This window comes from Mobula hypostoma, chromosome 2, assembly GCF_963921235.1.
Source record: "Mobula hypostoma chromosome 2, sMobHyp1.1, whole genome shotgun sequence".
Taxonomy (NCBI): domain Eukaryota; kingdom Metazoa; phylum Chordata; class Chondrichthyes; order Myliobatiformes; family Myliobatidae; genus Mobula; species Mobula hypostoma.
The window spans coordinates 20,297,798-20,312,549 of NC_086098.1; the positions used below are offsets into that span (position 1 = coordinate 20,297,798).

Genomic DNA, 14,752 nt, shown 5'->3' on the forward strand with positions numbered 1-14,752 from the left:
CACAGTACAGTATATCGAGGAAATGATAAGTAACCCAGCGGTGCCCAGTGACGATTGCAAGTAGGTCAACTTGGTCTAAATTTCCCCACAGTACTCTAAAAAACTGGACTCAAAAAGACTAAAGACTGAAGTAGAAGGAGTCAATTTTAGAAAACCTAGCACATTTATTTTTCAACATAGTCCCCACCTACACTTACACATTTAGTCCAGCGGTCGTGGAGCATACGGATCCCTTCTTTGTAGAAGTGGGCGTCTTGGACCTCCAGAAGTGGTCCACAGCAGGGGTGATTGATAAGTTCGTGGCCCAAGGTAGAAGGAGATGAGTTATTAACTTCAAACTTTCTGCATAATCACTCAAAGAGTTGAACTGCACGTACATGTAACAAGAGCTGTCTAACTCATTTCCTTCCCCCTCAGGCCATGAACTTATCAATCACCCCTGCTGTGGACAACCTGGAGGTCCAAGGCGCTCTCGTTACATGCACGTGCAGGAGATGAGTTATTAACTTCAAACTTTCTTTGAGTGATAATGCAGAAAGTTTGAAGTTAATAACTCATCTCCTTCTACCTTGGGCCACAAACTTATCAATCACCCCTGCTGTGGACCACTTTCTGAAGGTCCAAGATGCCGAATTCTACAAAGAAGGGATCCGTATGCTCCACAACTGCTGGACTAAGTGTGTACATGTAGGAGGGGACTATGTTGAAAAACAAATGTGCTAGGTTTTCTAAAATTGTCTCCCTCTACCTTAGGCCACAAACTTATCAATCACCCTTGTGTGTTTGTGTTTGTGTGTGTGTGTATTCATATATTTATTGTAATTTATTATTTCTTAATTTATATACTTGACTGCTGCTGCAAAACAATATTTTTCCCAACATATGTCTGTGATAATAAACCTGATTCTGATACTTCCCTCCTTTGCAGGATGATGTGATAAATTAAATCTGATGACTGACTTTGCATTTTTTAAATTGATTATTTTGGGACCAGGCGATCACTGGCAAGGCTATCAGTTGCTGACCTTCAGCTGATAGCAATGAGCGACTTTCATGAGCTGCCACGGTCCTACTGATGAAGACACTCCCATATCACTGTTGGGAAAATGTTTCCAGAACCCCGCGGCATTGATATATTTCCAAATAAGGATGACTGGGAATTTAAGAGAGAAGCTTGCTCTTAGAATTTCCAATAAGTTTCAGTGAAATACTTTTGTGTTAATAATCTCATCGGCCTTGGTTGTGTTCATTTTGAATCTAATCAAAATAAGGGAAAGGTATCAATCAGGTTAAGCTTTTCTGAAATGGATATGCAAATAGCAAACCATTCACAAACAGTATTCGTTTTTTGTGCATTAATAAAGTAGAACTTCTATATTCCTTTCCTTGTTTTGTCTCTACAAGTAATTTAAATCACTAATGCAATAAAAGTACAGGTTGGTCCTGGACAGCAATGAAAGAACCTACCTGTCACCATTAACAATAGCTATGCAAGTGCTGTGTAGCAAAGAATGGTGCTCCTGTTTGATTGGCAGGACGTGAGCTTAAGCTTTCCTTTCTTGGCAGCAACGTGCAGCTTAATATCTGCTTAGAGAATAGTGCTACTATGACACACAGCCACTACTATCACAGGGATACAGAACTTCCAGAGTCACCTTTTATATTTTAAGGTTTATGATGAACCACATAGATTATATGAAGTTAAATTTTGGGTTGACTGTAGTTGCACAAGGGCGAGGATTGATCTGTCTGATTACGTATCCTCAGGCTTTGGCAGAACACATGGATCATTAATGCGTTCAGCTGAGGGGAAGAGGATTGTTAATCAAGTACATTAATATCCTTGCCCTTACATTAATGTGTGCTTAGACTGAAAATTCATATATTGTGGTTTATCTATGCAGCCTTATGTGGAGAATGAGAAATCAGGACAACAAGGGAACAAGGGTATCAGTCTCACCCTTCCATCCTACATAGCCCTCAATTTTTCTATGAGCCATGTGCCTATCTAAGAGCATCTTAAATGCCCCTAATGTAACTTCTAATGCCTCTGCCACCAAACCAGGCACAGCGTTCCATGCACTCACCAGCCCTGTTTAAGGTAACTACCTCTATCATCACCCCTATATTTTCCTCCAGTCCTGTTAAAATTATGCTCCAAATATGAGCCACTTCCTTCCTGGAATCCACTATGTCTCTTAGCAGTGTATACACCTCAGTGAAGTCACGTCTCACTCTCCTTTGCTCGAAAGAGAAAAGCCCTCGCTTGTTCAAACTCTCCTCATAAGAAGTTCTTGGATATGATTGGACAAGTGAGGGATCTTAGTGTGAAATATTGTATGAGGCTGAATTGGACATACAATGAAAGCTTTCCATTATCAACATTTTCTGTTTTAATATTCATGAAAGGAAATTTTGGTATATGGTTGAATATTGAAAATTCTGCTCTTAATTTCAGTGCCTGATGATGATGATCCTTCAGACTTGAGTGTCAAAATCAATAAGCCTGACCCATCACCAAATCCCACTGGGTCCACAGTTCCCATCTTGACATCGGTAAGCTGTTGGGCTGACAATTTTATAAGATTATGAACCGTATTTATTGTCATAGGTGGCTGTGGAGGCCATATCATGGGATATATTTAAGGCAGATGTTGATAGATACTTGATTAGTCAGGGCATGAAAGGATATGGAGAGAAGGCAGGAAATTGGGGCTGAGAGGGAAAATGGATCAGCCATGATGAAATAGCCTAATTCTTCTCCTATATCTTATAGTCTTATGGTCTTCTATCTTGCCTTGTAAAATAGAAAGCAATTATAGCATTATAAAATACTAAATATATATTTAATTCTGTGAATATAGAACTGCTCAATAAAGATTTGAGTTCAACAATCAAATTGCTCAGTTAATGTGAATGAACTAGAGATTTTTCTCAAAAAAAAGGTTGTTCTTTTTAAAAAATTCTATGTGTTGTTCAAATCCCTTGCCTTCACTGTAAGAGGAGAGGTTAGTATTGTGTGAACAAATCCTCTCAGTTTGTTTACGGGAAATACATTAATCTTGCACATTTGTACTTGCCAGAATGATCCACAAAGTGAAGAGTATGATTATTTTGAGGACATAACATCCGAGTCCAGCTTTGGATCAGACGTCCTGAATCAGACAGATGTGCAAGTTGGCTCAAATCTGAGTTCTTCCAGGGTGAGTTGGATTCAAGTTCATCTGGGTGATTATGCAGAACTGTGAGTATAAATTTAAATAAACTTAAGAAATTCTGCAGATGCAACACACACAAAAAATGCTGGTGAACGCAGCAGGCCAGACAGCATTTATAGGAAGAGGTACAGTCGACATTTCGGGCCGAGACCCTTCATCATTGTTGAAGGAGCTCAGCAGGTCAGGCAGCTCCTCCAGAAATTAATAATCAGTCAACGTTTCTTCAAAGTTTAAAGTTAAACGTAAATTTATTATCAAAGTATATATATGTCACCATATACAACCCTGAGATTCATTTTCTTGTGGGCATACTCAACAAATCTATAGAATAGTAACTATAGCAGAACCAATGAAAGACCACCCAGCTAGGGTAGTCAACCAGAATGCCTTAGCAATAAGTACAAACAACAGGAATTCTGCAGATGCTGGAAATTCAAGCAACACACATCAAAGTTGCTGGTGAACGCAGCAGGCCAAGCAGCATCTGTAGGTGCAGTCGACGTTTCAGGCCGAGACCCTTCGTCAATAAGTACTCCTGTTTGAGTACAGTTGGGGGGCAATGGCCTACTTGGGGGAAGCAACAGTGGCCGTGCCTCTGGCACAGAGTCTGGCCCTGTGGCTTAGTCATAGTCATAGTCATACTTTATTGATCCCGAGGGAAATTGGGTTTCGTTACAGTTGCACCAACCAAGAATAGAGTATAGATATAGCAATATAAAACCATAAATAATTAAAAAATAATATGTAATTTATGCCAGGAAATAAGTCCAGGACCAGCCTATTGGCTCAGGGTGTCTAACTCTCCAAGGGAGGAGTTGTAAAGTTTGATGGCCACAGGCAGGAATGACTTCCTATGACGTTCAGTGTTGCATCTCAGTGGAATGAGTCTCTGGCTGAATGTACTCTTGTGCCCAACCAGTACATTATGTAGTGGATGGGAGACATTGTCCAAGATGGCAGGCAACTTGGACAGCATCCTCTTTTCAGACACCACTGTCAGAGAGTCCAGTTCCATCCCCACAACATCACTGGCCTTACGAATGAGTTTGTTGATTCTGTTGGTGTCTGCTACCCTCAGCCTGCTGCCCCAGCACACAACAGCAAACAAGATAGCACTGGCCACCACAGACTCGTAGAACATCCTCAGCATCGTCCAACAGATGTTAAAGGGAAAGGAAGAAGGCAGCAGTAATAGGGGACTCTATAGTTAGGGGGTCAGACAGACGATTCTGTGGACGAAGGAAAGAAACACGGATGCCTCCCAGGTGCCATGTTCCAAGATGTTTCTGATCGTGTCCATGATATCCTGAAAGTGGGAATGTGAACAGCCAGAGGTCGTGGTACGTATTGGTACCAATGACAGAGGTAGGAAAAGGGAGGAGTTCCTGTAAACAGACTACAGGGAGTTCGGAAGAAAGTTGAGAAGCAGGACCTCAAAGGTAGCAATCCCAGGATTACTGCCTATGCCATGTGACAGTGAGTATAGGAATAGAATGAGTTGGAGGATAAATGCGTGGCTGAGGGATTGGAGCAGGGGGCAGAGATTCAGATTTCTGGATCTTTGGACCTCTCTCGGGGCAGTAAAGACATGGATAGTAAAAGCTTCTTGGAATAAGTTACACTAACAGAAGACAATGAAAGAAGGAGTTAACTCGCTTCATTGAGGGTGGTGATGAACACTGAAATTACATGGCAACCTTTGAAAGTTGATGTAAAAGAAAATTGGTTTGCATTGCTATCGCAGTGGTAGGGTAAGTGAAATTGGATATTTCAAAATTTTTAATACATCAGATAAGCCAAAAACCTGCAAGTGCAAGAAATCTAAAACTTAAAAAAGCTTGGAGCTTATTGGAATTTGAGAATCAGTGTTCGACATGGAGAAATGGTTACTGTAGGATTACAGTCAGAAATGAATTTTCCATGATCAGAACAGCAATTGTACCCAGTAATACATTGGCTGGATTATAGGAGAAAACAAAATCACTAAATTGACATTTCTGCAGTGGTTGAGTTTAACACTTGGAACAAAACAAAAAGACACCAATGAAGCAAAATATTTTCCCTGAAAAGATTTAGGATTCTGATAACGATGATTAAAGGATTTTCCCTTACACATCACTGTCTCACTGCCATCACCTGGTATCACTGTCTCACTGGCAATGGAATTTTAATAAACACACCTCTATCCCTCATGAAATTTTTGATTTTATCTCCTGTCTGCTCTGACCTTCATGGAATTATATATATTCCACTCATAGGCACTCTAATGACACTTTAACATATTTCTGCAAAGTCATCTTTTCAAAAACACAACAGATTCTGCATATCATAAGTCTGCAGACGCAAGGGATCCAAAGCAACACACACTAAACGTTGGAGGAACACAGGAGGTCAGACAACATCTACGGAATGGAATAAACATCAACTGTTTGGGCCAAGACACATCATCAGGATCTGAGTTCCTCCAGTATTTTGTGTTCATCTTTTCATTTCTTGCCCTTCTCCATGCAAGGTATGTTTTTGGCTATTTAATCCAAAGGACGGAGAGCAGACAGATCAGTGATGCAAATTGACTTCTGATGGTGAAGATTGGAATGGAAATTTAACCATCCAAAATTCTGTCATGAGATGTACTTTACCTGGAGAAACACACAGCTAGAGGGAAGGGAGTGAGTGGCTCTGCAATGAAGAAGCCAGTGAGCTTCTCTTGTTTATTTTTTTAGTGATGGAGCCTTCCAGCCCTTTGAGCCACACTGCCTCAGCAACTCCACAAACCCGATTAACCCTAACCTAATCAGGGGACAACTTACAGTGATCAATTAGCCTACCCGGAATGTCTTTCAACTGTGAGGGGAAACTAGAGCACCCAGAGAAAACCCACGCATTCCACGGAGAGGATTTACAAGAGACTTCTTATGGAACGGCCTGGAATTGGACTCCGAGCACCAGGATGCCTTGAACTGTAATAGCTCCATGCTAACTGCTGCATTACCACAGCTCTTCAAGCTATTAAAAACCTACTCCATAAATCAAAGCTCTGCGATCAAAATTTGAAACTATTTGGGGATAAGTGCTAACTATGGAATTCTAATGACCTCAATATATTTTTAGATTTCTTACATTTGCGGTTTTGGTTATGTGACAAGCCTGCCTGCAGAGTCCATTCTAGACTTGCTGATCCCTGCTCCCTTCCTGCTTCATCATTCTGTCGTAAACTCATCATGAGTACCACAGTTATTCACCATAACTGTGGGAAACATATAAAAATGGATCGAATTGTTGATCATTCTGATTTTAATTGGTTGAACTTGGATTATTTTATAAATTTGGATTTACTGGGTTCCTTTTACGAACACTTTAGACTTACTGAATTATTTCTCTGTTTTGTGCATCTTGTTGATTGTGTTTCTGGGATTTAAGTATGGAATAACCTTGCTTTCTCCCTCGTATGTTATTGCAGTTGAGTGGCAGCTTACAGAGTCTGTACAGTGACCCTGGAGATTTTGGAGATGTTGCAGTTCAGGGTGTCATACAATTCAAACTACAGTATGAAGAGGCAAAAGAAGAATTGCAAATCTGCGTACAGCAGTGTCGAGGACTGGCTGCTGCTAGCAAGAGAAAATACACCTCTGATCCGTAAGCAAACTCATTACCTCATTTTTCAAAACTGAACGGAAGTATTCTAATGTATGAATTAAAATTGGTATCACTAAAGAATTAAAAAAAAAATGAGGCCTTTGAAAAGACAATAGATTATAATTGTGACATACATCTTACACAATATTAAAGTTCCTCCTTTTTTTCTGCAAAGAAAGGATTTTCCTCCAATTCTGGGAAGCAAAGAGGGGACGGTCTGGAATAGGGGACCGAGTGTCATGTATCTAAGTTTGTTGATGATACTAAATTGAGTGGAAAAGCAAATTGTGCAGAAGATACGGAGAGTCTGCAGAGAGATATTGATAGGTTAAGTGAGTGGGCAAGGGTCTGGCAGATTCAATACAATGTTGGTAAACGCAAGGTCATCCACTTTGGAAGGAAAAACAGAAGAACAGATATTTAAGTGGTAAAATTTGCAGCATGCCGCTGTGCAGAGGGACTTGGGAGTGCTTGTGCATGAATCACAAAGGTTGATTTACAGGTGCAGTAGGTTATCAAGAAGGCAAATGGGATGTTGGCTTTCATTACTAGAGGGATTGAATTTAAGAGTAGGCAGGTTGTGTTGCAACTTTAGTGGGTACTGGTGAGGCTATATCTGGAGTACTGCATGCAGTTTTGGTCTCCTTACTTGAAGAAGGATATACTGGCTTTGGAGGTGGTGCAGAAGAGGTTGATTCCAGAGATGAGAGGGTTAGACTATGAGGAGAGATTGAAGTGTCTGGGATTGTATTTGCTGGAATTCAGAAGAATGAGAGGAGATCCTATAGAAACATATAAAATTATGCAAGGGTTAGATAAGATAGAGGCAGGGAAGTTGATTCCTCTGGTAGCTGAGACTAGAACCAGGGGACATAGCCTCAAGATTTAGGGAGTAGATTTAGGATGGAGATGAGGAGGAACTGCTTTTCCCAGAGGGTGGTGAATCTGTGGAATTCTTGGCCCAATGAAGCAGTGGAGGGTACCTCACTAAATTTATTTAAGACAAGGTTAGATAGATTTTTGCATAGTAGGGGAATTAAAGGTTATGGGGAAAAGGCAGGTAGGTGGAGATGAGTCCATGGCCAGATCAGCCATGATCTTATTGAATGGCGGAGCAGGCTCGATGGGCCATGAGACCTTCTCCTGCTCTTATTTTTTATATTCTTATGTTATGTAAAGAAAGCCAGGGACTTCCAATATTGGTGGACAGGGTTTAGAAGTGCTTATACACAAGATGGCCAGAATACTCCTGTACCTAGTGTCACTTTATGTACATACAATCAATCTATGTATGTAAGTTAATCTTACATATTTAGTGTATATTTATTGAGTTTTAAATTGTGTTCTTTATGCTTGTTTACATTATGCTGTATCAGATCCGGAGTAACAATCATTTCGTTCTCCTTTACATTTCTGTATTGATAAATGACAATGTCGTTTAAAGTTCAAAGTTCAAAGTTCAAAATACAGATGTGTCACCATTAACAACCCTGAAATTCATTTTCTTGTGGACATACTCTTTAAGTCCATGATAGAATAATAACAATAATAGTATCAATGAACGACTGCACAAACGTGGACATTCAACCAGTGTGCAAAAGACAACAAACTTTCCAAATACCAGAAGGAAGAAATAATAATGTATAAATAAGCAATAAATATTGAGAACATAAGATGAAGATTTCTTGAAAGTGAGTCCATAGGTTGTGGGAACATTTCAATGATGGGGCAAGTGAAGTTGAGTGAAGTTATTCCCTCAGGTTCAAAAGTATTAAGTGCTGCTGAACCTGGTGGAATGGGTCCTGAGGCTCCCGTACCTTTTTCCTGGTGGCAGTAGTGAGAACAGACCATAACGTTGGTGGTGGAGGTCCCTAATGATGGATGCTGCTTTCCTGTGACAGTGGTCTGTGTAGATGTGCTTAGTGGTGGGGAAAGCTTTACAATCTTGAATCTTGAATTTTAAAAAAGGAAAGGGTGAAGAACTGACATCTCCCATCTCTGTCTATAAAGGACCCTTTCAATAGTTTCATTTGCTTTCATTGTCTTTTACTTTTTACGCACTCTTTGAAGCTCCAACAGTCTGTTTTTGTGATTCTTACTATTTAAATCTCATGTTCTATTTTGCCTTTCTTTATTTCTTTCTGGAAGATACTTTGCTAAATTCCAGATATCTCCCAGTCTCCGTGCATTTTTTAACTTTAAAAAAGTTAAAAACTTTAAAAACATTTTCATAATCTTTACATAATCTTTAATTTCTCCTGTATTCCACAGTACATTCATTATTTCCTGAAAATTCACAAAACTGAAAGATTAACTGTGGTTTTTCTATCTTCACCAAGGCTACATGGTGTGAATTTTTCCAGAATTCCCTGCTTTTATTTCAAACAAAATTATACTCTTTATGGAACAACACACAAAAAGATGCTAGAGGAATTCAGCAAGTCAGCAGCATCTATAGAAGGGACTGAATAGTTGATGGTTTAAGCCAACATCATTCATCAAATCTGGCTTGCCATGTTCTTCCACACTTTTTGTCCGTTGCTTTAGATTTCCAGCATCTGCAATCTTACTCTTGTTTCCGTTATACTTCTCATGACGTGGTTCAAAATATTCATCTATTAATCTATTGCATCTGTGAGTGTGGAGATCAAGAGGAGGGGGAGGATAAATTAGACTAAATTAACCTTCTTCAATATTTATATAAATGTGGCATCAGCCTAGCCCTAAACTGGCTGGGCCTTGTCTATGTTGAATATCTGCTGGAACTTCTGCGTGCTCGCTCTTGCAGAAATGTGGCTCCAGAATAACATCCCATGCACCATCAGTCCACAGGCCATGACACTCAGGGCCATGTTGTGATTGTGTTGTGACTGTGAATATATGTCCTTTGTGCTGTCTGTGAACTTGTGCTTTGCATCTTGTCCCCACAGGAACACTGTTACATTCAGCTGTATACATGTGTATGGTTGACAGACAATTAAATTTAAACTTGAACTTGATTGTTAAATGTTGAATGCATTATACTGAATTTGTCAATAGGTGTTCATCTGCCAGATATTATTGAGCTGAAATGAATTGACTTTATTACTTACATCCTTCATATACATCAGGAGTAAAAATCTTCATATTACGTCTCCGTCTAAATGTGCAATGTGCAATTTATAGTAATTTATAATAAATAGCACTGTATGTACAACAATATAACATAGAAATACAGCTGTGTCAGCATGAATTAATCAGTCTGATGGCCTGGTGGAAGAAGCTGTCCCGGAGCCTGTTGGTCCTGGCTTTTATGCTGCGGTATTCTTTCCCGGATGGTAGCAGCTGGAACAGGTTGTGGTTGGGGTGACTCGGGTCCCCAATGATCCTTTGGGCCCTTTTTACACACCTGTCTTTGTAAATGTTCTGAATAGTGGGCAGTTCACATTTATAGATATGCTGGGCTGTCCGCACCACTCTCTGCAGGGTCCTGCAATTGAGGGAGGTACAGTTCCCATACCAGGCAGTGATGCAGCCAGTCAGGATGCTCTCACTTGTGTCCCTCTAGAAAGTTCTTAGGATTTGGGGGCCCATACCAAACTTCTTCAACCGTCTGAGGTGAAAGAGGCGCTGTTGTGCCTTTTTCACCACACAGCCGGTATGTACAGACCATGTGAGATCCTCAGTGATGTTTATGCCGAGGAACTTAAAGCTGTTCACCCTCTCAAACCCCAGATCCATTGATGTCAACAGGGGTTAGCCTGTCTCCATTCCTCCTGTTATTTCAATAAGAATTGAGCTCTTTTGAATTTATAGATTTATGAATGTGATATATTCACAGTGTGCAATGGGAATCTTTCCTTTGATATTTATTTTGGAACTCTGAGTTGATTGGATACAATGAATGATAAGTTACTTTGCTGATAACTGATCAATCTGTAACAATTCCCTGGATAGTTTTTATTATCTAATTTCTTGAAGCAAGCAGCACTGATCAATATCTACTTAGAAATTACTTATCATGGTTCTGCGTTTATGGATTGGACTATTGCATTATGGACTGCAGACTTTTTCAGACTAATGGCTCTTATATTCGGTGATTTTTATCATCATTCCTTTTCTGTTTTGTTGTGCATGGCGAGTGTGTTTAAGGGTTGATGTTCAGTTCGTTCTTTTAGAGTCAATGTTTCTTTTCCATTTTCTGTAAGGGAGGTTTTGCGGGTTGATAATCGGGATGCCGTTCTCTTTCTTCATGGGGTAGGTGGGTTTGATGTTTCTCTCGAACAACTTTCATGTTCCTCCTTTGTTTTGTGGCTATCTAGGTGGAGGGATAGGTAGTGCTGAGGAAGCAATGTGATGGCAGCAGGACTTAGACTAATTGGAAGAATGAGCAAAAAAGTGGCAGATGGAATATAGTGTTGAGAAATGTATGACAGTGCGTTTTGGTAAAAGGAACAATAGTGCAGACTATCATCTAAATGGGGAGAAAGTTCAAACATCAGAGGTGCAAAGGGACTTCGGAGCCCTCGTTAAAGATTCCCAGAAGGTGAATTCACAGGCTGAGTCTGTGGTAAAGAAAGCAAATTCAATGTTGGCATTTATTTCAAGGGGAATAGAATATAAAAACAAGGAGATAATGCTGAAGCTTTATAAGATACTAGTCAGGCCACTCTTGGAGTATTGTCAACAGGTTTATGCCCCTTATCTCATTCTTGTAATGTAATCTTATGCCATTGGGGAGAGTCATTGAAGGTTCACAAGGATAATTCCAGGAATGAAGGGGTTAACATATGAGCAGCAGTTGGCAGCTTTGGGTCTGTACTCACTGGAATTTAGAAGAATGCAGGGGGATCTCATTGAAACCTACCAAATGTTAAAAGGACTAGATAGGGTGAATGTGGAGAGGGGTTTCCTCTGATGGGGGTACCCAGAACTCGAGGGCACAACCTCAAAATTGGTGGGTGGACTTTTATAACAGAAGTAAGGAGGAATTTTTTTAGCTAAGAGTGGTAAATCTGTGAAATGCTCTGCCACAGGCTATGGTAGATGCCAAGTCCGTGGGTATATTCAAAGCAGAAGTTGATCGATTCATGTTTGGCCAGGGCATCAAGGGATACGATGAGAGGCAGGTATATGGGATTGAATAGGATCCAGGATCAGCCATGATGAAATGGCAGAGCGGCTTGATGGGCTGAATGGCCTAATTTTGCTCTTGTGTCTTATGGTTTTGTAATCTTATGGTCTATCTGGAGAAGACAAATTTCAGAGTTGTATTATGGATACATGCTTTGATAATAAATAAAGCTTTGAAACTTAAATCACACCATCACTCTAACCCATCAGAAAAATAAAGCAGCTACTATTTTTTTTGCAAATCTTTGGCTAGATTCAGATATTTGCAGTACTTTTGAAATAAAGATGTCTAAAACATATTTTACAAGATACATATAATAATGTTTTAATATAGAAGTTAAATTTCACAGCCGTACAGCTGAAAGAATAAATTTAATGTTTCGTTATTAATGCCTTTAGTTATGCATCTTAGTGGAATTGTATTATTGGAGGGAGATACAACAGTATCTGTAGTACAATAGTCAGATTTGATCAATAAACTAAAACTGCTGCAATTAACTTCGGTAAAGCTTTGTGTACGTAATCAATATGAAATAATAGAGGCAGGTGGATATGATTTCTCTAATTTGTAAGTTCATACACATATCAACACTGCCGTCAGAGAATAACAACAGGCCAATGTACTCACAACAGGATATGAGGGACATTTAAACTTAGAATACCCTGGGTCAATATTGAACAATTCGGATATCTGGTTGCTGTCAGAGTGATTTTTAGAGCTTACACATGTACCAAATAACTTTAACTGACTACAACCACTAGCCTTCAAATTCGAATATGAACGGTGGATTAAACCTACATATAGTTCTGAACAATGTGTGCTGAAGGACCATAAACCGAGTTAATTGGAAGAACAGGCAAGGCTGACTTAAATTCATTACTTCTGTGTATTCGGGTGCCTGTAGTATAGGAGCAAACAGGGAAGTATGATGGTGCGAAGGTCCAGGCACTTGAAACTATTACATGTAGCTCAAAGGAAGCATTGTAAATATGGAACCACGAGGAAATCTGCAGATGCTGGAAATTCAAGCAACACACACAAAAAATGCTGGTGGAATGCAGCAGGCCAGGCAGCATCTATCTCTTCCTATAGATGTTGCCTGGCCTGTTGCGTTCTCCAGCACTTTTTGATTGCAAATATGGAATTGTCCTTTGAACTTAGCCTGAATTGTCCTTTGATTTGTCCTCTCTCTTGACTCCAAAAGGCTGTCAGCTTATTTGTGAGTGTGTGTATCAAATAAAAGACGGCATTTCATATCTACCAACTGTATCTCTCTGGTAACTTTGTTCATGTGACAACAGTTGCAAACTGGAATTGTAGGTGCATGATTATTCACATAGCTCAAGCATAATGTGTTGCACTGAGAAAAAAGAAATGGATGATAATTCAAGAAGAATAGGCAAAATTAATACAGTAGGTATTGATAAGCTTTTGATGATTAGTGGGCATGGATAACTTTACTCACATCAACACTGAAAAGATCATTGAACACAACCTGTGGAATAATTTTCAAGGACTCTACAAGTATTATTTAATTTATTTACTTATTATTATTAATATTATTCCTTATGTTTATGTATTTGCACAGATTGTCTTTTACACATGGGTTACTTGTCAGTCTTTGTGTGTAGTTTTTCACTGATTCTATTGTATTTCTTTGTTCTACTGTGAATGCCTGCAAGAAAATGAATCTCAGGGCAGTATATGGTGACATATACTGCACATACTTTGACAATAAAATTACTTTGAGCTTGTAATAGAAGGTATAAAACAAATTATTAAAATTGAAACAAGCCTTTGTTGCACATGAAATATTAACTGCTGAATGTTTCAACAGAACAGCAAACAATAGCCCTTAAATGTTCCTGTAATGAATAATGATAATATGTTACCATTCAAATGTAATGAAACAGAAATTGTATGCATATATGATGATGCTGCAAAAAGTACTTAGGTTGCATAAGAATAGAATTTACAGGCGTCAGTTGAAAATCCCAAAGAATGTTTAGAGTTTATTCTGGATTTATAGAAATTTAACAAGTACTCCATCATATACAAAATATTTTTAACTAGTTTTATATGCCTTAGGAGAGCTATCATTGTTATCTACTGTAATCCTTTACTGATGTATAACTAAAGTTTCAAAACAAATGCCAGCTGTTGGTGAAACATTTGAAGCAATGGTCTTTTCCATAAGACCATAAGACATAGGAGCAGAATTAGGCCATCCAGTCCATCAAGTCTGCTACGCCATTCAATTCTGGCTGATTCTTTTTTTTTCTCCTCCTCAATCCAGTTTCCGGCCTTCTCCCCATAGCCTTTGATGCCGTGTCCAATCAAGAACCTACCAATCTCTGCCAATGACTAGGCCTCCACAGCTGCTGGTGGCAACAAATTCCACAAATTCACCACCCTTTGGCTAAAGAAATTTCTCTGCATCTCTGTTTTGAAAGGGTGCCCCTCTATCCTGAAGCTGTGCCCTCTTGTCCTGGACTCTCCCACATCCTGAAACATCCTTTCCACATCTATTCCGTCTAGGCCTTTCGACATTTGAAAGGTTTCAATAAGATCTCCCCTCATCCTTCTGAATTCCAGCAAGTACAGACCCAGAGTATTCAAACATTCCTCGAATGATAACCCTTTCATTCCTGGAATCATCCTTGTGAACCTCTTCTGGACCCTCTCCAACTGTTCACAATATTCACAACACTCTTCACAGTACTCATGGTGAGGCCTCACCAGTGCCTTATAAAGCCTCAGCATCACATCCTTGCTCTTGCATTTT

The 14,752-nt window shown here is 39.5% G+C and overlaps 1 protein-coding gene across 2 annotated transcripts in view; it reads left to right on the forward strand.

Annotated features, from left to right (window-relative positions):
- LOC134338214 (synaptotagmin-like protein 1) overlaps window positions 1-14,752 on the forward strand; it is a 226,772-nt gene that overhangs the window by 181,432 nt on the left and 30,588 nt on the right. For both annotated transcript variants that reach the window (XM_063033892.1, XM_063033901.1), the window contains exons 7-9: window positions 2,459-2,556; window positions 3,084-3,203; window positions 6,679-6,854. In XM_063033892.1, the coding sequence (XP_062889962.1) occupies window positions 2,459-2,556; window positions 3,084-3,203; window positions 6,679-6,854 (394 nt within the window). The remainder of the gene's footprint in view (window positions 1-2,458; window positions 2,557-3,083; window positions 3,204-6,678; window positions 6,855-14,752) is intronic.